The sequence below is a fragment of the Carassius carassius genome, chromosome 14 (genome assembly GCF_963082965.1).
Source record: "Carassius carassius chromosome 14, fCarCar2.1, whole genome shotgun sequence".
NCBI lineage: Eukaryota > Metazoa > Chordata > Actinopteri > Cypriniformes > Cyprinidae > Carassius > Carassius carassius.
In genome coordinates this window covers 19,571,209-19,595,579 of record NC_081768.1, presented here as the reverse complement: position 1 = coordinate 19,595,579, position 24,371 = coordinate 19,571,209, and the positions used below count along the sequence as shown (strand labels likewise).

Below are 24,371 nucleotides of genomic sequence, written 5' to 3'. Positions count from 1 at the left end.
AAGTGCAGGCATTTTATCTGGGCCAAAGCTCATTTAAAAAGGACTGTGGCAAAGTGGAAAACTGTTCTGTGGTCAGACGAATCAAAATTTGAATTTCTTTTTGGAAAACTGGGACGCCATGTCATCCGAATTAAAGAGGACAAGGACAACCCAAGTTGTTATCAGCGCTCAGTTCAGAAGCCTGCATCTCTGACGGTATGAGGTTGCATGAGTGCGTGTGGTATGAGCAGCTTACACATCTGGAAAGGCACCATCAATGCTAAAAGGTATATCCAAGTTCTAGAACAGTGGTTTTCAACCTGTGGGCCCCCTACTGGGTCGCGATGGTATTGCAGGTGGGCCACCAATTACTATTAAAAAAATAATAACATTGTTAATATATGTAAAAATGTCTAAGTCATAACATAATAACATAATTTCATATATATAATTAAATAACAAAAAAGAAATATTAAACTGTAACTATGCTTCCACTATTCGAGCTTGCTGATTGGTTTAAGAATAAATAAGCCCACTGCTCCGGGTGTGTGTTCACGGTTTGTGTGTTCACTACTATGTGTGTGCACTTTGGATGGGTTAAATACAGGAATTCTGAGTATGGGTCACCATTCTTGGCTGAATGTCATGTCACTTTCATTTTTTTACTTTCAAACTGCCAGTTGGCGCAGTGGATAAGACACATGCCTTTGGTGTGAGAGACCCGGGTTCGAATCCACTGTGAGACACCAATGTGTCCCTGAGCAAGACACTTATCCTCTAGTTGCTCCAGAGGTGTGCGACCTGACATATAGCAATTGTAAGTCGCTTTGGATAAAAGCGTCAGCTAAATGAATAAATGTAAAAGTTGTGCCAAGCGGTGCAACCGAGTTATTTTCTGTTCATTGCCAGATCGTTCAATAAAGACAGTTAACAATCTAGCTTCTGAGTACTAAGTTATTTACCCAACAATAGTGGGGTCAGTTAATTTTTTGCAGTGGGCCACACAAACGTATATTTTTGTTTGTGTGGACCGCGAGTTGAAAAAGGTTGGGAACCACTGTTCTAGAACAACATATGCTCCCAACCAGACGTTGTCTCTTTCAGGGAAGACCTTGTATTTTCCAACATGACAATGCCAGACCACATAATGCATTAATTACAACATCATGGCTGCGTAGAAGGATCCGGGTACTGAAATGGCCAGCCTGCAGTCCAGATCTTTCACCCACAGAAAACATTTGGCGCATCATAAAGAGGAAGATGCGACAAAGAAGACCTAAGAAAGTTGAGCAACTAGAAGCCTGTATTAGACAAGAATGTGACAACATTCCTATTTATAAACTTGAGCAACTTGTCTCCTCAGTCCCCAGACATTTGCAGACTGTTATAAAAAGAAGAGGGGATGCCACACAGTGATAAACATGGCCTTGTCCCAACTTTTTTGAGATGTGTTGATGCCATGTTAAAGGGTTAGTTCACCCAATAATCAAAATTATGTCATTAATAACTTACCCTCATGTCGTTCCAAACTCGTAAGACTTCCGTTTATCTTTGGAACACAGTTTAAGATATTTTAGATTTAGTCAGAGAGCTCTCAGTCCCTCCATTGAAACTGTGTGCACGGTCTACTGTCCATTTTCCAGAAAGGTAAGAAAAAAATCATCAAAGTAGTCCATGTGACATCAGAGGGTCAGTTAGAAATTTTTGTAGCATCGAAAATAAGTTTTGGTCCAAAAATAGCAAAAACTACGACTTTATTCAGCATTGTCTTCTCTTCCGTGTCTGTTGTGAGAGAGAGTTCAAAACAAAGCAGTTTATTATATCTGGTTCGCGAATTAATCATTCGATGTAATCGGATCTTTTTGAACCAGTTCACCAAATCGAACTGAATCGTTTTAAACGGTTCACTTCTCCAATTCTCCAACATTAATCCACAAATGACTTAAGCTGTTAACTTTTTTAATGTGGCTGACACTCCCTCTGAGTTCAAACAAACCAATATCCCGGAGTAATTCATTTACTCAAACAGTGCACTGACTGAACTTCTGTGAAGAGAGAACTGAAGATGAACACCGAGCAGAGCCAGATAATGAGTCAAGAACTGGTTGCATGGGTTTTCGGATCACCAGTAGTTCTTTCGGACAGTTCGATTCAATAAACCGGTTGAAGAAAATGGTTCACCGGTTCTTTTGCGCTCGACGTAATGCCGTCATTGGCGATGATTGCCCTTGATTCAAGCTTTCGATTTACCCACGCTCATAACACTAGCACAGAATCAGTTCAGAATCAATCACCAAAAGAATCAGTTCAGTTCAGACGCTCTGTGTGTCAGTCTGCTTCACGCTGAATCACACATTCTCGAATCGGACGCGTCTGACAGAAACGGTTCTTGACCCGTGGACGAGTCATTATCTGGCTCTATTACCCAGGTCTCTATTAGAAAATTGTCTGGCTGGAGCAGGGACAAAAAAAAAAAAAACTAAACAATTTAACATTAAACCAGCCTTTAAAATTCAAACTTATGAAATCTGAGCATCAGATTTTCAGGTCAGAAAGGTCCAGTTCTTGAGAAAACCTGCAGTGCGGTACATTTGCCACAAACCTTTTGTGACTTTTCAGCCCATAAAACTACTAAAGCATTTCTCTTATTATTTAGTAGTGGCATATTACATTTCAAAGTGATTTAGACACACTAATTACAAGCACAATCATCCTGAAGAAACCTGGAGTGTTTTGCTCAATGGTGATAAAGCAGAACTAGGAGCTAGGTAAATTCGCCATTTTACGGTCACCTCTACATGAGATTGAACATCTTTGACAATCCGTCCTAATAAAAAGTCCCATTATGGCCTTTTCTGGCAGGGCAGATGGAGTTGGAACATAATGCGAACAAATAAAAAAGACCATTGACCCTCTGTAGGGTGAAGTGCACATATTTTGATCTGATTTCTCTCAGTGGAAGATACAGATAGACTTTCTCTCTCATGGAAAAAGCTTTAACTAAAGGGTGGACTGAGGAAACAGTCTTTTCCTGTTGTTGTTAAAACAGTCCTTCCTTAGACAAACTTTCTTTGGATGTATTGTTTCAGTGTCCACACTGGCTCTTATTTACATAGCTTTTTCCATCCTATTATAAAGAACAGAAAATGATCACTATTGGCTTTTCATTTACAGAAAAACACGGATCCATGCACAGTTCCTTTAAACCAGGCTAGTCTGTGTCTAAACATTTGCACATAATTAGTATAATCTGCTTAATTTAATATATTTTTACCATGTTTGTTGTAATTCTACAAACTCTTCTTAAAATTCAGTCCAGGAATTGCAAAAAAAGCCTCAAAGTTATACATATCACTGTATAATTTGTATAATCTGCAAAAAAAAAATTTGACCGATAGTTTAAGTCTTAGTTTCAGTTTTTGTTTACGAAAATATCCTTGGTGAATTCACTTAACATTTTACCAAGTTTGAAACCAGAATTCTTCATATTTTTCAAAAAAATCAGCACAGACAATACAGTGTCACAAAGGTCCTCATATTTCTACATAATTAGCATAATCTGCATCCTTGAACACATTCACAATGTTTGAAATAAGAATTCTTACATATTTTCCACAGAAAAAAAGTCTTTCCGTTGAGGCCTGATCATAAGGCACTTTAACTCAGAGGCAGAACATGAGGACCAGAAATCTTGTTTTTTTACCATGTTCTTTGAAATGAAGTGAACACCCTGCTACATTAGATACCCTACAGAGACTGGCCTTTGAAGTCTTTAGCATGTAAGGAATCATGGGAAAAGCCCTCCGAAATCCACAGAGGGCCCAGTCCGCTTGCAGGCCTCCATCAGCAGCTCTTTCCCTGTAGTTGTGATGATTTCCTCCTGAGAGCAGACAGATGTTGCCATTTGTCAGTGCAGTCTGCATTCTAATAGAACGAGTACAAGATTTAAAGTCTGTTTGCTGACACACAAGTGGCTGGAAATCATCTTATGCTAAAAGGGAGCATGCTATGTGTGTCATTCGATCTATTTTACATATTCAAACTTACGCCAAATGCGGGCTGAAATAGTGAGGGCAGTCTTGTTTCCAGCAATGCTCTGCTGTGTAAATCTGACTTGCTTTTTTTTTCATTCGGTGATTGTCTCTATCTGAGCTAAACCCGTTGTAATTTTCATATATAAGTAGACAGGTTCTCTACAGTGTTTTTTATTTATTTTCACCATATTGCAGAGGCGTGAAGCAGGAACGCTTGTTGACAGTTGTACAACGTCGCCTGCATTTCCATGTAACTAATGTCAGAGATTTCACAGCTTGTGACTCAAACTTTGACAGCATTCCAGAAAGTGAAATACGTATCCATGGTTACACATGCTATGCTGAAGGTTTGTGGAGATGCCAAGGCATGCTCTCAGTTATTGGAAGTTGCTTTAGTACAGATTACATTACATTGTCTGACTCAGGAATCAGCCCTGACTCCTAATCCATTCCTCACATGTTGAGATGTTACAGCACTTTTAGAGATCCAGAGACATTTAGATGGACCTAACTTTAATCCTGCACAAGCTGTCATGTATCTGGGCTTCAGAGCTTCTCCACAGTAAAAACATTGCTCTGGAGAATGATGAAAACTTACATCTGAAGCTACAAGCACTGAATGGCTGCACAAGAAAGTAATTGTTGATTTCCAAACAACTGAAGGCAGTTTACTGGCAAAGGCACATTCTGCCATAATTCATTTACTTCACAATACATGTCCTAAACATACGTTTTTCATGGCAAAAAGGTGGTTGTTTCATTCAGTATCGTTAGATAAAGATTGACAAACTGTGCTCCTCCCTTCTGACCTGGGCACAGCACGAGATCCAGATTGTTCTTCACTAAAACGTTCGATTTTATAAATCGACTCCATCCAAAAGACTGATGACGCGCACTGTGAATTTTGACTAATGGGGTTAACAGCCTAGTATGGAGTACTTTAATCATGCTTTTGTTGTGCTTTGATTTTTTTTAAGCTAATTCCTTGAGCCTCATCTGTCCAATTTCATTGAATGGAAAAGAGCAGTCTGGACATAAATTGCCTTGAACAACATGATGGTGAGGGAATGATTACAGCACTCTAAGCTTTTGTTCTCAAAAAGTACAGGAAATTACATTATTTTCAATTTTCAAAATTGACTGGCCTTATTGTAAACGATCAATATAAACTATTTTAGATGTATTTTGGTTCGAGAAATGTTTTTATCTTTTGCATTCTTGAGGTAAAAATACATTTTCCCATATGTCACAGACTATCACTGCTCTTTTACCTTGTGGAAGTCGATGAGGTCAGCAAGGGTGGCATGACGGTTTTGGTCCACACCCAGAAAGCTGTAATAGTCCCCCGAAGCATCGATAAGGAAATGCTTGAAACCGCTGGCTGTGCGATAGGACAGTGTGTAGCCCCATATCCTCTCACTGACCCGTACCAAGAAAGAGCCCTCAGCAGCATTCATAAGCAGTGTCTCGGAGTCCTCTCGGGAGATGATACCTTCAGCATACACATCACAGTAAACTGTCAGTGGAACAGCATTATAAACCTTTATTTATAATGCTGTTAATTAAGTGTACACTAATTCAAAACAATTTTATGTTGATGTTAACTGAAGCACTTCACAAATACTGGCCTGTTTACCCTTGTGAAAAGGGTTGCTATTTGCGATTAAATTAAAATGTATTATTGTAGTTCAAATGTATGTAATTTCATTTTTTGAAATATGGTTACAGTCAGTGGTTAAAGTGGGATTTGGCAGGTGGGAGAACCCTCAAATTTTGTGTAGGAGCAACAGGGAAAAATTACTCGCCGTGTGACAACATATTGAGTATCGTGGTATAGAAATAATTTTTGGGACAGTCACTGTGGCACCAAGTATCACAATACTTTTTTACTTTTATTTTGTTTTGTTTTGTTTTGACAGACTGCCTTATTCTGTGTAATTACTATTCATGGACATTTTTGTCTCTTTCAGTAGTGACAAGCTGGAGTGCTAGCCATCTACCTTGCAATTAACCTTATGTTTGTCACAAGTTTATGATAGTTTTGCATTTTAAAAATTAGTTTTCATTTTAATATCGTTTTCAATTTTGTTTTAAATTTCAGTTTAGTTTTAGCAAGACATTTATTCAAAGTTAAAGTTTTTGCACACATTAGTTAACCATTATTTTAAGAATAAAATAATGGTTTGAGATTGAACAAAAAAAAAAAAAATAAAAAAAAAAATAAATAAATAAATAAATGCAACTTAAAGCCCATATTGCAGGTTAACCACCACTGTTGACTAATGGGTACATAAATCACACAAAATATGTATATCATTTTTAAAATGTCTCAAAAATGTATTTTAAGTTTTTGCTATTAACCTTTTTTTTTACGCAATTCGGTGATGACGTCATGTTGGGGAGAAGTAGAGGAAAGGTAGCCTCCATAGACATCCTAGATGATATCTATGGTAGCCTCAGTCTAGTATTATAACATGGCGGCTGACTGGGATGAGGAAGAGGTGGCAAGAGCCAACATGTATGATGGCCCGCAGCCGTATAATTTCGAACCTGCCAGACGTGAGAGGGCAAATGAGGAATTGCCAAGAACTGATGGCCGTCAAAGCCAATTAAATGCATGGTCCGAGGAGAATGAGTGGAGAGTTGGTAAAGTGTTCTGGTGAGTTGCTATCATTTAGCAACGCAGCAGTGAGCACTGGAGCTAGTCTACAAACAGCAGTGCACAATAACGACACACAGTGTGGGCGGTGCTGTCCCATGAAAACTGCATTGGAAAGCTTGTGCTGTAGGGAAGTGAGTGCGTTTTGGTCGCTGTTGGTCGATATCTATCTATATATCTAGTCTATCTATCTATATCTATGTATGTATCTATTTATCTATAATCTGAATACTCTCGTCTACTAATCGTCTCTCTAGTCACTCTCAATGCAAAAAGGCGGGCTTTGGTAAATTCTCTCCCCAAGGTGACGTAATGCAATGCATTGTGGGGGAAAGGAGAATCGTTGCAAACCACTGTAAGATAGTACCTACTTTTTCGTATTATATTCCGTTTTTTGATAACCAACAAAATAAAATACAATGGATAACAGTTTAAATGTTTATTACCAACAAGCAAATTGCACGGTTAATTGCCTCAGCAACTTCGAGCGCGAACAGGCATTTCCCTAAACAGCCACAGGCCAGATTTTCCGCCACAGTGAAGAGCTTATTAATAAAGAAAACGTTTATTGATTTTTGCAAATTAATATTTTATTTCAGTAACTGTTGTTAGTTTCGTTTCGTTTTTCATTTATTGTGATTTTCCTTGTATTATTCCAGTTTACGGAAAAAAAATTTTTTTGACCGATAGTTTAAGTCTTAGTTTCAGTTTTTGTTTACGAAAATATCCTTGGTGAATTCCTCATTGACTAGCTGATGAACAGAGCCATACTGTCCTGCAAATAATAGTCTAACTCGGAGCCTTGCTCGTTCTCTAACTTGTGTTTGTTGCCCTGTCTAAATTATGTAAATTTGACATTATATTCTACTTCACCTTAGACTTTTGACTCCACTGCAACATCCACTAGCTATGGCTAGAACAGCAACTGTAAACACCATGACTTGTGTTGAACCGGCAATGCCCTCACATCAGACAGGAGAACCGTGACTGAGAACATAACACACGTCGGGAAGCGGGTTTGTGAAGGCGGGGCCAGGAGGTGATATTACTTGATGCATAAAGATTCCTTCAGATCAGAAGCACCAGGCTGGTTGCAATTTGACAGTGCACATGCAACATTTTTTTAAAACTATAGCCTACTATCGCTCTATCATTGATATTAATGAATCTATTTATTTATTAATTTATCTGAGTTCCGGCCCACTTTAACCCCTGGTTACAGTTGAATGTACTGACAAACATTTATGGTCAACTAAAACGTAATGTTACTTCTACTGAAACTTGTATGTCGTGTCTAAATACGTTTGCATATACATACAGTATGTAAGATAAAACTGTAATTTAATATGTTTAAAATATATTTCCTTTAAATGTGCTTTACTATGTTAGTCAACACTAAAACAATATGTGTAACGTTACTTCTTTGAAGCAACTTTTATTCAACATTATTACAAAGCGCACTTTTTAAAAGTATACTTAATTATAGGCATGAGTTCATGCTAATATTATATAATCACAAGTAGCTTTTTGTACTTTGATTTTTTTGTACTTTTTTCCACAAGGGTAAATAAAAAGGTATTTCAGCATTGTTTCCATTGTAATCTTGTTATCTCTGTAATCGAGTCATCAGATGACAGATAGAAAGTGGTATAGTATGTTTTTTTCCATGTATCTCTACCAGCAGTGTTGGTGTAAATCGACACCGTGGCTTGTGTATGTATGTGTCAGTATGGGTAGAATTGAGTGTGCGTCTGTCCTCTTATCTAGACACATCTATTCAGAATCACACAGGCTGATGCGTGGCCCACATTCCGTTGGAATTTCCGACACTCACACGCCTATTAATCTGCTCTCTTGTCATTTAACCAGGAGTCACAAACTGTAACCCATTCTAACATGACAAAGCTGCAGGACTCATGCCAGTAATTAGCTTAGCAAAGCCTTTGAATTATTGAGCACTCCCCCTCTATTTCTCTCTAGTGTCTGTCCGTGTACAAGTAGACGCAGACACACACACCACCGCTCTCCATCTGTTGGTTGGCTAGTTTCTGGTTTCAAAACAGGGGCTGCTTATTCCACGCTCCATTTCTCTCTCCTCGTGGATCTGGGTGACAGTGTGTACAAGAGGGTAAAAGGGCAGAGGTCTTGAGAGGTACTAGCATATGTCTGCTTCGCTAAAACTACTCATGTTTTCCACTTGCTTACAGGATAGTAGTCATCAACTACATTCTGCAATTAATGCTGACATTGACATAGGCACAATTTAACAGGTGATCATGGATTTTATTCCATCGTATCGGATAACGGGAGACACCAGAGAGGTCATTAAGAAACCTTACCGTGGAACCACGGTGCGATAGCATTGCCATTCCGTTCATATCCCGCTTGTTTTGGTTTCTGCTCTTCAGTGAACCAGAGAATAACCATTTCCCTGGAACTGGGCCGTGGTGTTCGCACCCATGCAGGGCTAATGGTAAAGAAAAGCGCTAATTCACACAGTTCTTGATCTAATGCATAATTCTTTTGAAAGGACCAGCCTAATATGGTTTGGTGGTTTTAGATGGTCTTTCAATCTGGTCAACAAATGCTGGTTTGCCTATATTAGAGCATTTAAGGCTGGGAGAGCAGCTGAACCAACTTGGGCTTGGACAGTTTGGAAGACGAGCTTGACCTTGTCCTAGACCTACAAACCAGCTTAGGGTGGTCTAAAGCATTTCTTCTGTAGGGCATTTTTTATGCACACATATGTAAGGGTGACTGGTAAATGTAATCTTTAGCAAATTAAAAACAGATCCATTTTAATTGATTTTTTTTTATTGACAAGTTGCAATACCTTGAATGTGAGTCACTTTGGAATTAAAATGTCTACTGAATTGAAAATAAAATCGTACTATAGATTTCAGTGATAATTGAAAATATTTATCCATGTCAGCCAGAATTCTAATATTTGTGTGTTTCAGATAAATAAAAATTTGCTTAAAACACTTGAATATAGTATAATCTATATTCAGTGTCACATACTGTTATTTCTCTACAGAATGGTTACCTGTCCATTAGTGGTTGTGTTGCTGTTGTACTATGTCTGCGGCTTTGCCTGCGCCGGTAGAGAGGGGGTTCTGCACGCTGAAGGCTGGGTCTGGGACGGACTTCATTACTAGAAACAGAACTAACAGATGGTTCAATGAAAGTACTGTGTCTCCGGTGGGACTGTTTCTGGAAATGGCCACTCAGGCCAGCAACGTGGCCTTTCTCTATGGCCCGTAGTGACTGGCGCTTATACTCATCTCTTGCCCAGCGAGCCTTTCTTGTCTTCTCCTCATCAGCTTCTTTTGAGCGACGTACTAAAGAGGAAGAAGTAGAAAGAATAGATGGTCAGATGGAGAAAAGTTTATAATAAAGGATAGACTGCATGCAACTTTGCTGGAAAATCAAGCTTATGCAACATATATAATGCTTATAAAAGTTGTGGAAAGTGTGTTTTGGAACATGGTAGCCGGTTTCTAGCTGGTCTAAGCTAGACTGTCTTTGTAGCAACAAACTAGCTGCTATACAGTTGTATACCAGTTAGAACACTGATTAGGTAAATTAATTGAATATTGTTTAGTCGAGTATTTTGACATTTAGTTTAGTTAAAAAACAACTTGACTTATTACCATCTCTCTCTCTCTCTCTCTCTCTCTCTCTCTCTTCTCTCTATGCATAAACACTGTAACTGGTATTTATCAGGTAACCAGGTTTTTATGATTAATTTTTAAACCTTTGGCAGATGAAAATGTATATGAAGAAATAACATCTTCACTCACATTGTTCCTCCCACTCTTTGTCACGTTGTTCACTTTTTTTTTGTTCTTGCTCAAGGGACATATATAGTTCCTTCGCCCTTTTTTCCTCTGCATGTCGTATCTCCTCCTCTTCCCTCTGCCTCTCCTCCTCCTCTTGTTTCTGTGTGAGAGTAACACATTTTCTTTTGGGACAGAGAGAGTGGTGACAAATCAAATGCACCTCAGTCCTTACTTAGGCTCAGTATGTTGTTATAACTCTTGCGGCACTAATGTATTAGCACCAGTGGCTCATTAGCTGTGTTGAAATGGAAATCATTTGGTTGAATAATTAATCCTCCACTAACATTTGGCAGCATGGTTGTTTGAGATACTTAAGCCGTGTAATTATTGTCATAAGGTAATTACCAATGAGGCGTTATCTGAAAACAGACACTCCTTGTCTAGAGCACTAGTCCAAAAAAATGACTGCAGTTTAGGTCATGACAGTTGCTATGGAAAATATTGTTCATTCTTGTTCATTTAGTATGGAGATCTTTGTCTTTGAGTTTGCTGACAAGTGTCTTGTAATAAAACTGTAGAACGTCTAAGTAAAACAACTTTTGAGAGGTTCACCCATTTTCTTTTCACTCTTCTCTTTACGTTGTGCCTCGACAGTCTTTTTAAAGATTACTTAAGGAGTATTGTGAGAGAAACACTTCAAAGTTTAATGACTCGGCACTTTCCAGTAAGAGGGATGATATGTGGGCTGTGATAAATGAGCTCTTTAATATTTGACAAGTTTCTTTAGAAGGTCTCATTACCAGGCCGCAAATCATAACCATCAAGGCCTCTTTGGGAATCTGCAGTGTGAATATTGAAAAACGGTCGCGCCACCACACTTCTCTGCCCCGACTCCTCCTACGCTCTGCCATTTTCTTTTTCTTCCTCTTTGAAAAGATAATGCCATCAGTGCAACTTCTGAATAACTAATCCTGCAGTACTGGAGATGCCTTTAGGATCTTATTTCCTCTTTAAGATGAATTGACTCTGCCCTCACTTTCCTACAGACAAACATTCTTATTCATTCTTATAAAGTTGACAGGTTTTTGACTTGGCACAATACCATGCATCTAGATTTTGGGTCAATAACATCATTTTAAAAATGCATAAAAATACAAATTCATGTTTACAATGGCATGTTTTCCCCCCCCCAAAGTAAAGTTTGATATCTTTTGGAAGGCATAAATTTAACAAATGTTATTCAACAAAACTACTTCACTGCCTATTGATGTTTGAATATCTTTTTTATGTAATGCGATCAGCAGGAAGTTAGGTAAGACCCATGATATGTCAGGGAATTTGACATTTATTATGACAAGGCAACTTAGTTCAGCTTGTAAAATGTCATGTGACTCCTCAAAAACGTATGATATTTAAAGGGGTCATAGGATGCCCATTTTCCACAAGTTGACATGATTCTTTAGGGTTTAAATGAAAAGGCCGTAACATATATTTTTTTAAATTTCTCAATGGTAGTGTAAACCAACACAGTTTTTACCTTGTCAGAACCAGCTCTGTATACAGCAGGGGTGTCAAACTCAGGCCGCGTTTCCACCGCAGGAACTTTACCCAGGAACTAGGGACTTCGGCCTGGTACTCAGTGTGTTTCCACTGGGGGAACCAGGAACTAAATAAAGTTCCGGGTACAAAAAATTTCCCTCAGAAAGTCCCTGCTGGAGAGGTAATACTTTGGCGGGACTTGGGCGCTAAACATCCTGATTGGTTGAGTTCACGCAGCATTGTGATTTCAACCACGATTTATTCAGATCACTTTCAAAATATTACTGTTATTGTTATTTCAGGCGAGAATGTAGTTGTTTAAAACTCAAATCTGTGGTTTATTTATAAAGACAGCATCTATTTAAAAATGTGTTTCGCCGATTTCGGAGACGGTCAGCTCCACGTGATCAGCGGGAGCTCAGTAATAATGTATCCGCTGAGAGCAGTCTCAACTCGGCAAGTCCTTCTGATATGTGCCGCTGGCTCTGATCTATCTTTAGTGGTTAAACATAAAATATAATTCGTTTTGGGTAAATCTAACGGGTAATCTTTGGTCTGTATTCAATTTATCTGTTATATTGAAAATAAAAAGAGGCAATTGATATAAAATTTCGTTTCATTGTAATGGCTGTATAAATACACATTTCCCTGGACTAAGTACATTTCTGCTGCTATTATTATGTTTAAATGAAAACGAAAGGAGGCAGTGGTATTTGATATCCTTTTTCGTTTTATTGTAAATATACAAAGAGGAAATCTGCAGTAGCCAAGGCGAGCTGACTGGTCTGCTGCTGTTTGCAGAATTACCGGATTTGCATCGTAGCTGAAATCACGCTCTCGTGTTGAATGCACAAAGTCTGAACTACCGAAGATGCAAGTCCAAAATGTGCATAATTTGTATTGAGAAACACGCGCAGACCTTTGTCACCAGACTATTTGCCTAATCTTCCTGGTACCTTAGACCGCGGTGGAAATGCAGAAAGCAACAGGTCTGGGGGTAAGATAGTTCCTGGGGAAAAAAGTTCCTGGTACAATTGTTCAGGGTAATCTCGGTGGAAACGCGCCATCAGTTCCTGGAGGGCCGGAGCCCTGCAGAATTTAGATGCAACCATAAATAATCTACTAATCAAGTCCTTCAGGCTTATTTGAAAACTACATGGTTTGTGTGTTGGAGCAGTGTTCGAACTAAACTATGAGTTTGACTCCACTGGTCTACAGCGTGCTGTTTAATTGAATGTCGCTTTAAATGTTAATGAGCTCTGCTGACCCCACCCCCCTCTTCCGAGCCACTCTCTAAGAGAAAACTCATCGCATTAATTGTGAAACTCGCTAACTAATACATTATTAGGAAAGGCGATTTGCAAAGATTCATTATAAAACATTATACTCACTTCTGTAGATCGTAGATCGGCTGGATCATGAATGATTCAGACAAACATAGATGCATTTAGGCAGATTGGGGCGCATTCCATTCAGAAACAAATGAAATCCACTGTTTTTTCAGTGGCTTAGATGTTAGGAGTAAATGACCACTGCTATGTTCATTATTGCATTCAAAAACAGAACACCTCAGTCGCTTAGGAGACATTCTTATTTACATCTGCTCCAGTGGTGAAAAAATGGAGGACTGATGACAGCTCACTCAAGGTGGATCTAAGGTAAGACACCAGTCCAGTCTGTGCTGAAATGCTAATGTCAATTTAAACTATTGTGGGAGGGGCCTGTCAGTGTGATGGTGGATTTTTATCATTATATATGTATGTTCCAGCTTCCGGCGCTGCACTGTGGCGACGAGTGCCTACAGCACGTCTGAAATGTTTGTTTGTTTTATGGTTTATATGTAAGCGTTTTTCACCACATAAACCTCGAACTAGACGCTTTGAAAGTTTGGTTGCTAAGTCAAAAGCGAGCCAACAAAGTCAAGATGCGTTTTGTTACGCAGTTTTTGTCTATCGTCCTGGCAATTCACCTGTTGCTGTTAACAGTCCTTTCACTGAGTCGGGGAAGCTATGCATCGGCCGCCACCACAACATATGGGATTTTACATTATACCCGGGATCAACTCTGGCAACTAAGGGATCTGCATACCGGAAACTTTCCAGTCGATCTGCCAGATGAGTGTACACGGACATCCACAGCACCGAGGAAAAGAGGCCGGCGAGGAGGCGTACGGCGGAGAGTTCGCGCAGGGGGAGCAAGCCACGGCTACCTACGGTCATCCTGGCTAACACCCGCTCCTTGGTGAAGCAACTTACGGAGCTACGGAACGCTGTGAGGTACCTCTCAGAGTATCGGGAAAGTTGTCTGTTGTGCTTCACGGAAACATGGCTTAAAGACACGACTGATAACTCAACACTCAGGATCAGAGGGTTTAGCGACCCGATTAGACTGGACCGTGATGCACAGGTAACCGGCAAAAGAATGGGAGGGGGTGTGTGTGTTTATATAAATGAGCGATGGTGTAAAAACTACACAGTAAGAGACTCCCATTGCTCGGAGGATATTGAGCTATTGTCGCTGTCGGTAAGACCTTACTATCTACCTAGGGAATTTGGTCAGGTGTTTGTCACTGTGGTATATATTCATCCCTGCGCTAATACTAAGGTCGCGGCAAATAGGATATACGACACAATGGCTAAACTAGAAAACATGGCACCTGATACACCGAAGTTTGTGCTCGGAGACTTTAATGGATGCTCAATCAAAAGCGTATTGCCCAATTATTATCAATACGTCGAGTGCCCGACAAGGAGGGATAAAACACTCGATCTATGCTTTGGGAATATTAAAGACGCTTATAAGGGCTATGTAAAACCACCCCTTGGAGACCACAATGCAATCCAGCTTGTCCTGCAGTATAAACAAAAGTTCAAGACCAGCAAACCCGAGATAAAGACTAAAACAGTTAAACAGTGGACTGATGAGTCTGTTGAATGCCTTCGAGGCTGTTTTAATTGTACTGTGTGGGACATTTTCGTGAATACCAGTAAGAACTTGGAAGAGTTGACTTCAGTGGTGACTGACTATATTCGGTTCTGTGTGGACTGTATAATCCCAGAAAAAACTTTTAGGGTATTTCCAAATGACAAACCCTGGGTAAATAAAGAATTAAAAGTTGCACTGCACAGGAAAAGGAGAGCTTTTGAGCAGGGAGACAGGCTTAAAATGAAAGCAGTTCAGAAGGAGATTAGACAGATAACAAATGACTGTAAACAGAAATATAAACGGCAGATTGAGGTGAAAATGAGGGGGAATAACCTGAAACATGCATGGCAAGGGATGTATTCAATGATAGGGAAGGAAGAGAAGAAAAGGCACATAGTTACAAATGGAGATTATCAAGCATTTGCAAATGAACTGAATGGTTTTTATGCATGGTTCGAAACACCAGACTTTCTCCTGGAGCGTGATGCCATTAGACAGCAGCTACAGTATGGTACTCCTCCAACTATTACAGCAGATGATGTGCGTAGAGTTTTTAATATAATTGATTCTAAAAAAGCACCAGGCCCAGATCAAATAAGTGGTAGGGTTTTGCAAATGTGTAGTGAACAACTTAGCCTCATTTTCTGCCAGCTTTTTCAAAAGTCATTAGATACACAATACATTCCTAAAGCCTGGAAGTCCTCGCTCATAGTACCAGTACCTAAGGTAGCAAGACCAGCTGATTTAAATGATTATCGTCCAGTCGCCCTAACATCAATCGTGGTGAAGAGCCTAGAGAGAATTGTTCTGAGACATATTCTAAATGATGTGCAATGTAATATCGACCCTTTACAGTTTGCCTATAGAAACAAGCGGAGCACAGATGATGCCCTTCTGTATATGCTCCTTAATATCTATTGCCATCTGGATAAGCCCAAACGATATGTCCGGGTTCTCTTTATAGATTTTTCCTCCGCCTTCAACACCATCAGGCCCCACATTATGATGGAGAGGCTGGGGCAGTTAGGGGTAAATCCTAACATAATAAGGTGGGTTGAGTCCTTTCTGATGGAGAGAACACAGTGTGTTAGGGTAAATGAGGCTGTGTCCTCCTCGATTATGACCAACACAGGATCCCCACAGGGCAGTGTCATCTCACCAGTATTGTTCACTCTTTACACTAATGAGTGTAGAAGTAATACACCTGAGCATCTTACAATAAAATTTGCAGATGATAGCGCAAAAGTGGGGTTAATACTGAATAGTGATGAGACCAACTACAGGGCCTGGATGGATCAATTCGCAGACTGGTGTAGGTCCAGCTATCTTCATCTAAATATAAAGAAAACAAAGGAAATAATAATAGATTACAGAATTGGGAGCCAGCCCCATCAGTGTTTGGTTATAAATGAAGAGGATTTTGCGATTGTAGCCGAGTACAAGTACTTAGGCACAATAATAGATAATAAGTTGCAATGGAACAGTTATACTGACACCGTCTATAAAAAGGGGCTGCAGAGGCTGCATTTTATGTGGAGACTAAGACAATTTAGAGTGGATAGTGATATGATGTTACTTTTTTATCACTCATTTGTGGAGAGCATTCTACTTTTTTGTTGTGTTGCCTGGTATTTCTCTTTGTCAGTGACCAATAAAAACAGACTGAGCAAGATAGTTAACCTGGCTAGCAAGGTTGCGGGGAAAAAACTAGACAGTATGGCAATTACCTGTGAAAGAAGGGTGTTGTAGAAAGGTCAAGCAATTAATAGAGATATGTCACACCCCCTACACCAGGCATATGAGGTGTTGCCATCAGGGAGGAGGTTTAGGCTACCCTCTTTCAAAACTAATCGAGCCAGTAAGTCATTCATTCCAACTAGCATTACATTTATGAATAAGAACTTACCTGCAGGACAGCACTTTAAATAGCATCATGCACTTTCTTTCCAGCTTGACTGTTACAGTATGCACAATTGCACTTTATTATCCTAGTTATGTGTAGTGGGGTTTGAGTCTTCTGTCCTGATGTTGGGTATGTGTGGGGGTGTGGTAGGGTGGGGGTGTTTGGGGAGAGGGAAATTTTGTTGTATATTTTGTTTTGAATTCTGTCCTGTCAACTGTCTTGTTGTCTTATGTATAAATGTATCAGACATACTGTATGGTGTAGAACAAATTTCCGAAAGGATAAATAAATCTCTCTCTCTGTATTCAAACAACTTGTAAATGCTTGTAAATCCGATGATCGCTTTAAGGATTAAGAATTCATGATATTTGTAATAAATACGTATATATTTTAAATCATTATTAATAATTCAAGATGTTTTCGCTCACATGTAGATGTAAGGAAATGTTATTGTATAATGTATATGTTTCTTCTTGAAAATACTATAAAAGGATTTTGAAACTAACATTAATTCACCAGTTACTTTTTTAAGTGCTTGAAATGTGTTTTAAAGCAGATGTTTAATAGATTACTCCTATTCATTTTTATGTGTGCCCTTATTTGTCATTGACCCTTTAACATTTTAACATGACTTCTACTTTTCACAACATCAACTAAAAGCAGCTTCAGTTTTGTGTAATGCATTTTCAAACTGGGAAGCAACTAAAACTAACATGACAAAACAAAAGTACATAGACTGTTTTGGGGACCAAAAAAAAAAAAACCCTTTGGCCCTAGTTTTTGTCGTTGATGCAGCAAGTTGCCCTCCTGTTGGTTTCAGATTGAGTATTGATTCCCTGGTTGTTTTCCTTATTGTTCTCTGTCTTTCAAAGGGAGGTAGAGAAAATAGAAGTACAGAGGGCTCACCTCCACATACAGCAGCCATTCCACACAGTTACCTAAATAATTTACAGAGACTTTGGTGGAAAACAACATCCACCAAACGACTGCCCTAAAGGTGGGCATCCTTGCAGGTCTCCTACAAGTAATTGATCACTTGGATTGTTTTGTGACTCCCACTGCTAAGCTAGTCCCCTAGCTTTCTAGCAGATGGGTTGGATCCTTGTGGAACACTGGCAACCATTTTAATCTTGCTGAGGCCAATTAGTGCATTCTCATTTTGCAGCACATTTAGAAGTTTGAGGTTTTTGTGGATCAATCACCTTTAGTATCTCCCGTATCCGTTCCTCCTCCTGTTTGGCTGCCTTCCTGTCCTCAGCTTCTTCCTTCCACTTTCCTGCAACTAAGCGAGCTTTTTCCTTTGTGATGGCATCTCTGAACTTTTGCTTTATTTCTTCTTCTTTCTTCCGCCTTGGAAAATGCCAGAAAAGAATAAATCTTTTATTAAAATAGGATAAGACAATTCCTGAAACAACCTAATTTAACTTTCACGCCTGTGTATTGATTCCTTATAGGCATATTTGGAAGAATGACATGATTTTTCCGTATTAACAAAATTAATCTTATATTTCTATGTGCACAGTAAAGCATGATGCTAAATCATTACAGGAAAATATTTAATATTTTTTGTTTTCATTTTGGAAATGAAAGAGTTTCTAATCTTGTCAGTTGATACAGATAAACATCATGGATTTGGTGTTCATCTCACAATCCTCACCACAGCTCTTGGGCTTCTAGTTGAGCCTGTCGCCTGGCTCTCTCCTCCATCAGTTCTTTGACAATCATCTCGTATGGTTTGTCTCCAGGGGCGTCCCCCATTACCCAGACCCACACCTCGCCATCTCTGCCCTGCAGCCACTGTACACTCTTTCTGTTTTCTGGAAACAGTGATAAAGGCAGATGTGAAAACTAGACTAGATTATATTTTATTTATACATTTACAATGTGTTTTCGTAGTTTTTGTTGCGTCAAAGTTTTGTTTGGGTGGACTCTCAATAGGCTACATGAACAAAAATGAAGAGAAAAAAATTAAAAATATTTTCATTTGTGTTCTGAAGATTAAAGAAAGCCTTATTGATTTCGAAATAACATGAGGGTGAGTATTTGACAACAGGATTCAGATTTTTGAGTGAACAAACTCTTTAACTAAAGTGCTGATTACTACCTTCAAAGGGACAATCCTAACCATCATGAAACTTAAGAAGTAACAGATTTGAAATCCTTGACAACATAAACATAAAGAAGATTTGACAGAGTGTCAGTAGAGTTTGCTGTTAGCATGTGTTATGTTGTTAAGCTAATACCCTTATAAGGGTAAAAATACATTGCACAGACAAATATTAAAATAATATATTTCTATGTATTTTACAGGCTAACATCTTGAATTTATTTTATCACTGTCGATCCAAACCCGAGAGCTCTCAGTCCCTTCATTGAAACTGTGTGCACGGCATACTGTCTATGTCCAGAAATGTAAGAAAAACATCATCAAAGTAGTCCATGTGACATGTGAGGGTCAGTCCATGTGAGGGTCAGTTAGAATTTTTTGAAGCATCGAAAATAAATTTTGGTCCAAAAATAGCAAAAACTACGACTTTATTCCGCATTTTCTTTGTCTTTGTCATTGTCATTGTCTCTTCCGTGTCTGTTGTGAGAGAGTTCAAAACACAGCAGTTTGTGATATCCGGTTCGCAAACGAATCACCCGTTTTTGGATCACCAGTAGCTCTTTTGGACAGTTCAATTCAATAAACCAGTTGAAGAAAACGGTTCACCGGTTCTTTTGCGCTCGACGTAATGGCGTCATTGGCGGTGATTGCCCTTGATTCAAGCCTTCAGTTTACCCGGGCTCATAATATTAGCACAGAATCAGTTCAGAATCAATCACCAAAAGAACCAGGGCCCGGTTCCCCAAAACGTTCTTATCGCTAAGTAGTTCTTAACCTATTCCTTAACCTCTCTCTTAACGTTATGGCACGATTCCCGACACGTTCGTACGCTAAGTATATCTTCTGTAAGTCACACTTTCGTAAGGTTGGTCGGTCTGGACCATTCGTAAGCTCTCTCTTAGCGTTGTTTGAGCTCAAGACGCTAGTCGCTCCCACTGTGCAGCAGTCTTCAGAAATCAGCGCAGCGCAGTAAAAGTCAAACTATGGTATGTTTACAATGTTGTGGCTCAACAATGATTTTATGTTATGGACATTTTAAGACTCATAATAAAATATGTTCGCAATGGATACAGGCCTATTTATGAAGTTGACTTTATGTGGTATCAGAACTAATATGGTGGTAATTAGCCTAAGCTATTTTGTAATGTAATTAAAGCGAATTGGCAATCACTTTTGATAATTAAAATCTGGCAAACAATTTGGCTCTAAAATGGCTAAGATCTTTAAATAGGTAAGCATGGTGGTGTCCAGTAAGCGACCAACTATGGCAGCGATCCAACGTGTCCTTGTATTGAATCAAAGACGGCGCTGGCCGCGGAGCCGTTTAGTCCATGTCAATTTTTTTATTCGGCAAAAATTAAGCCCTTTTGACATTTTGCCTGACGTGGCTTAAAAAAGTTTGTCTCTAAAGACAGCTCATTATGGAGCTGCTGGACCTTCTCAGACCTGCGCTTGCCAGGCTTTTTTTTGCTTCATCGAGGTCGTGGGAGAAGGCTATACGGCCTTAGCAAGACCTCTGTGTGGAAGTGCGTCCACACTGTCACCAACGCCCTTCTGTGCCATGCCGGGGATTACATCCTGGTGGATGGCACACTCATCCCTATCGCCAATACATCAGTGATTGATCAGGCGTACATATCGCGAAAGGGATATGTGGCCATAAACGTGCAGTTTATAGTGGACCATAGGGGTGTGATCTCTGACCTGGTGGCAAGGTCCAGCAAAACTCCAAGTTTCTCTGATGAGAAGCTTGTTTTTTTTATATTGCTTCCCCACCATATTCTGTATCTAACTCTCTCTCTCGGTTCATTGTAGATAGGTTGCTTTTTATTGAAAACATTAACCAATGGCAATCAATACAGCATTAAACAGCAGTAACTGCAGCTGCTTGCCAATCAATTCTGATTGTAAAGTACCTTACCATTAATATAAAAGTGTAATACATAATTTTTAGAATTCGTTAAACCTATGTCAAGAAGTGGCACAAGTGGCACAACGGGATAAGGAGGGTGGATGATTAGCGAGGGATACCCGGTTCTTCTAACCATCACAACATATCGTGTGAACATATTACTGACCATTTGATAATTTAATTTATAGTCTATATTTTACTGATAACTTAAACTATGTTAAAATAAATGTTACTGGAATGTTTCATTTGCATAGAACGTGTTGTCTTTCTTAACGCTGTATTGCACCTTCGCGTGAAGTGGAAAATCGATTCCTGAGCAATCGATGCCAACTAATTCAGCACCTTCAATTGGGATAGCGCTCTTGTAATGTCGGACGTAAGAGGCAGCGTGCTAAGAATCTTCCTAAGGGACACTCTGGGGAACACATTTAGGAACATAAACAACTTTGGTAAGATCTTTCTTTCGAGGTCTTCTAAGAGTGAGCGTTATCGGGGAACCGGGCCCAGTTCGGTTCAGACGCTCTCTGTGTCAGTCTGCTTCACGCTGAAACACACATGCGCAGTATCATCAGTTCATCAGTTCTCGAATCGGACACGTCTGACAGAAACGGTTCTTGACTCATGGACGAGTCATTATCTGGCTCGGCTCGGTGTTCATCTTCAGTTCTCTCTTCACAGCAGTTCAGTCAGTGTACTGTTTGAGTAAATGAATTACTCCGGGATATTGGTTTGTTTGAACTCAGAGGGAGTGTCAGCCACATTAAAAAAGTTAACAGCTTAAGTCATTTGTGGATTAATGCGTATTGGAGAGGCGAACCGTTTAAAAGGTTCAGTTCGATTTGGTGAACTGGTTCAAAAAGAACCGGTTACATCGAATGATTCGTTCGTGAACCGGATAGGACAAACTGCTTTGTTTTGAACTCTCTCACAACAGACACGGAAGAGAAGACAATGTTGAATAAAGTCTTAGTTTTTGCTATTTTTGGACCAAAATGTATTTTCGATGCTTCAAAAAATTCTAACTGACCCTCTGATGTCACATGGACTACTTTGATGATGTTTTTCTTACCTTTCCGGACATGGATAGTATACCGTACACACAGTTTCATTGGAGGGACTGAGAGCTCTCGGGCTAAATCTAAAATATCTTAAACTGTGTTCCGAAGATAAACGGAGGTCTCACGGGTTTGGAACGACATGAGGGTAAGTTATTAATGACATAATTTAGATTTTTGGGTGAACTATCCCTTTAAGTTGTAATGCACTGAATACTATATCTGCTTCCAATTGTGAATACTATTTCTGCAGTTGTTTATGAGCACTATTCATTTATAAAACACATGAGCCAAGCTTTTAAAAGCTTTCTTATGCTGTTTTGGACACCAATATTTTAATGATTCATTAAAAGTGTCTGGCCAACTGAGATTTCGGTTTGAATATATAAGTTTGCAAAAGTTTTCAGTAGTACAATAGCGCATCATGAGTGTATATTAGCACCACTTGGGATCTACAGTAATAGAGCGCTTGGACTGAGATTGGGCAGACTGATTACATGAAGGCCTAGTAAAGTTGGTCAGGGGTCTTTCCCAGCCTCCTTCATGGCTCTCACACTCTGTCCATCGTCGCACCTGCTCCTGACGTATTTTGTAGAAAAGAATCTGCCTCTGCTCCTCATTTAGTTCAGCCAGAAGCTCTGGATCTACAAACATGTCTCTCAAGATCTGTTGCATCATTCTGGACTGCCAGAATCTTCTCTCTAGGATCACGCTGGGAGAACTGCAAGGTATATTTGGAGCAGAATTCTTTGAGTCAAACAAGGTAGCGTTAACTACCATTTCAGCATGCTTACCTGGAACAGCCTGTAATGTTTTACACCTATAAGTCATATGTGAGTCTTCGACAACAAATGCCCTGAGACTGACTGGTTTTTGAAGAATATCTTAGGTAGCTGTCGCAAAACATTTTGCAGGTTGTATCAGACTTCAAGTCACAAACATACTGTTAAAGAGTTTGGGATCATTATACATTTTAATCAATTGATACTTTGTTAATCAAAGACACCTTAAATCAACCCAATTTACTGTAAAACCAAGACATTTTTAATGGTATTGATGACTACTGTATATTAAACACATTTATCAAATAATTTTTGGGGTTTCATTCATTACCTTGTGTATAGAATACTTGTTACATTTGTTGTGTAGAATATATGTTTTATTTGTGATGATATATAACAGGTCACTTCTCACAGACCGTCTCCAGTTTCTGGAGCAGCACACCCATCCATACTACTTTTTTATTTTTCATTTACCATCCAGTCTTCATGTTCTTTTGCTCATTTTACCCATTTCTTTTTCTTTGCCAGTGTCGGATGTCATATTTTCACTAAAAGGCCAATATTTTAGAGTCTCCACCAAAGCAGATGACGCTGGTCTTTGATGAGTGTACCGTTTAATAAGGCCAGCTGAGCTCCAGTGAGGGCTCTGTTTCTCTTCTTTCTTCTTTAAGATAGTAGTTTTCTTTCTATAACTGTAAATCTTCACTTTATGATTTAATAAAATATAAAATAGTAATTTCATTCAAACAGCAATAATGGTTATAATTTTTTGGGGCGATACATTGCCAATACACTTGGTAAGTACTTACACTTATTACATTAAAGCATTTTACAATTTACAGTGTTTTCATTGTTCAATTCAATAATGATAGATTTGTATAAATGTGTAGAATCTTAAGAGTAATAATAACAGAGAACTGTGTTGTACTGTTATCACGTTTTTCTTTTTTAACTTTTTTAACAATTACATGCTACATTGGGGAATAGAAGTATGAATTTCCACTGCCTCATTTTAATTATTCAGTAACATAGTACACATTTTTTCTCAACATCTTACAATACAAGAATAGAAGAAATACAAAAAATAAGAAAAAAAATACTTCTCATAAACTCTACACAGTTTGTTGTTTTCTACACAGAAAATCAATAGCTAGCATTCGTCAGCACTCTGCTTTCTGTGTTCCTAGGTCACTCTATTTCTGCATTATTCATCTTACTGACCTGCTCTGACTCTTTCAGATCCCTCTGTGTCCTGCCAGCATGGAGCTTCTTGCTTGTCATTGAAGAGTCGAGCACAGCCAGCTGACTGCAGGTGAATACAGTGGTGCGGTATAGTGTCCCATCAGATCCATGATGAGGGTTTGTGTGGTTGCATCTATGTTGTGGCGGGCCTCTGGTGTGCAATGAAGGTCAGAAGTGTCCCACAGGTGAATAGACAAGGGCTGTTGTCAACTGATAATGCAACTGGATCTCTCTAGCTCGCTTTCTTTAGCTCTCTCACCTCGCCAAGCAAACAGGCACACACCCGGAGAGAGAGAGAGAGATACTGCTAATGTAATTAGAAACCTCTCTGTTGTCCTATCTAGGGTTCATCTGGGCCCATTGCTCTCTTCATTAAGTCTGTCCTCCCGCGGTACACTGCTAATGTCTTTGCAAGAGAGACTTTGAGTTATTCTTAAGGCTATTTAAGCAAA

The 24,371-nt window shown here is 39.2% G+C and overlaps 1 protein-coding gene across 1 annotated transcript; it reads right to left on the bottom strand.

The window, feature by feature from the left end:
* Positions 1-3,551: 3,551 nt before the first annotated feature.
* Positions 3,552-24,108, bottom strand: sh2d4ba (SH2 domain containing 4Ba). Its single transcript, XM_059565539.1, is given in 9 exon segments — positions 3,552-3,859; positions 5,285-5,505; positions 9,012-9,139; positions 9,719-10,013; positions 10,476-10,614; positions 18,024-18,171; positions 18,479-18,638; positions 22,393-22,616; positions 23,899-24,108. Coding segments are annotated over 8 exon segments (1,365 nt in total). The 5' UTR covers positions 22,574-22,616; positions 23,899-24,108; the 3' UTR covers positions 3,552-3,766.
* Between the last annotated feature and the right edge of the window lie 263 nt (positions 24,109-24,371).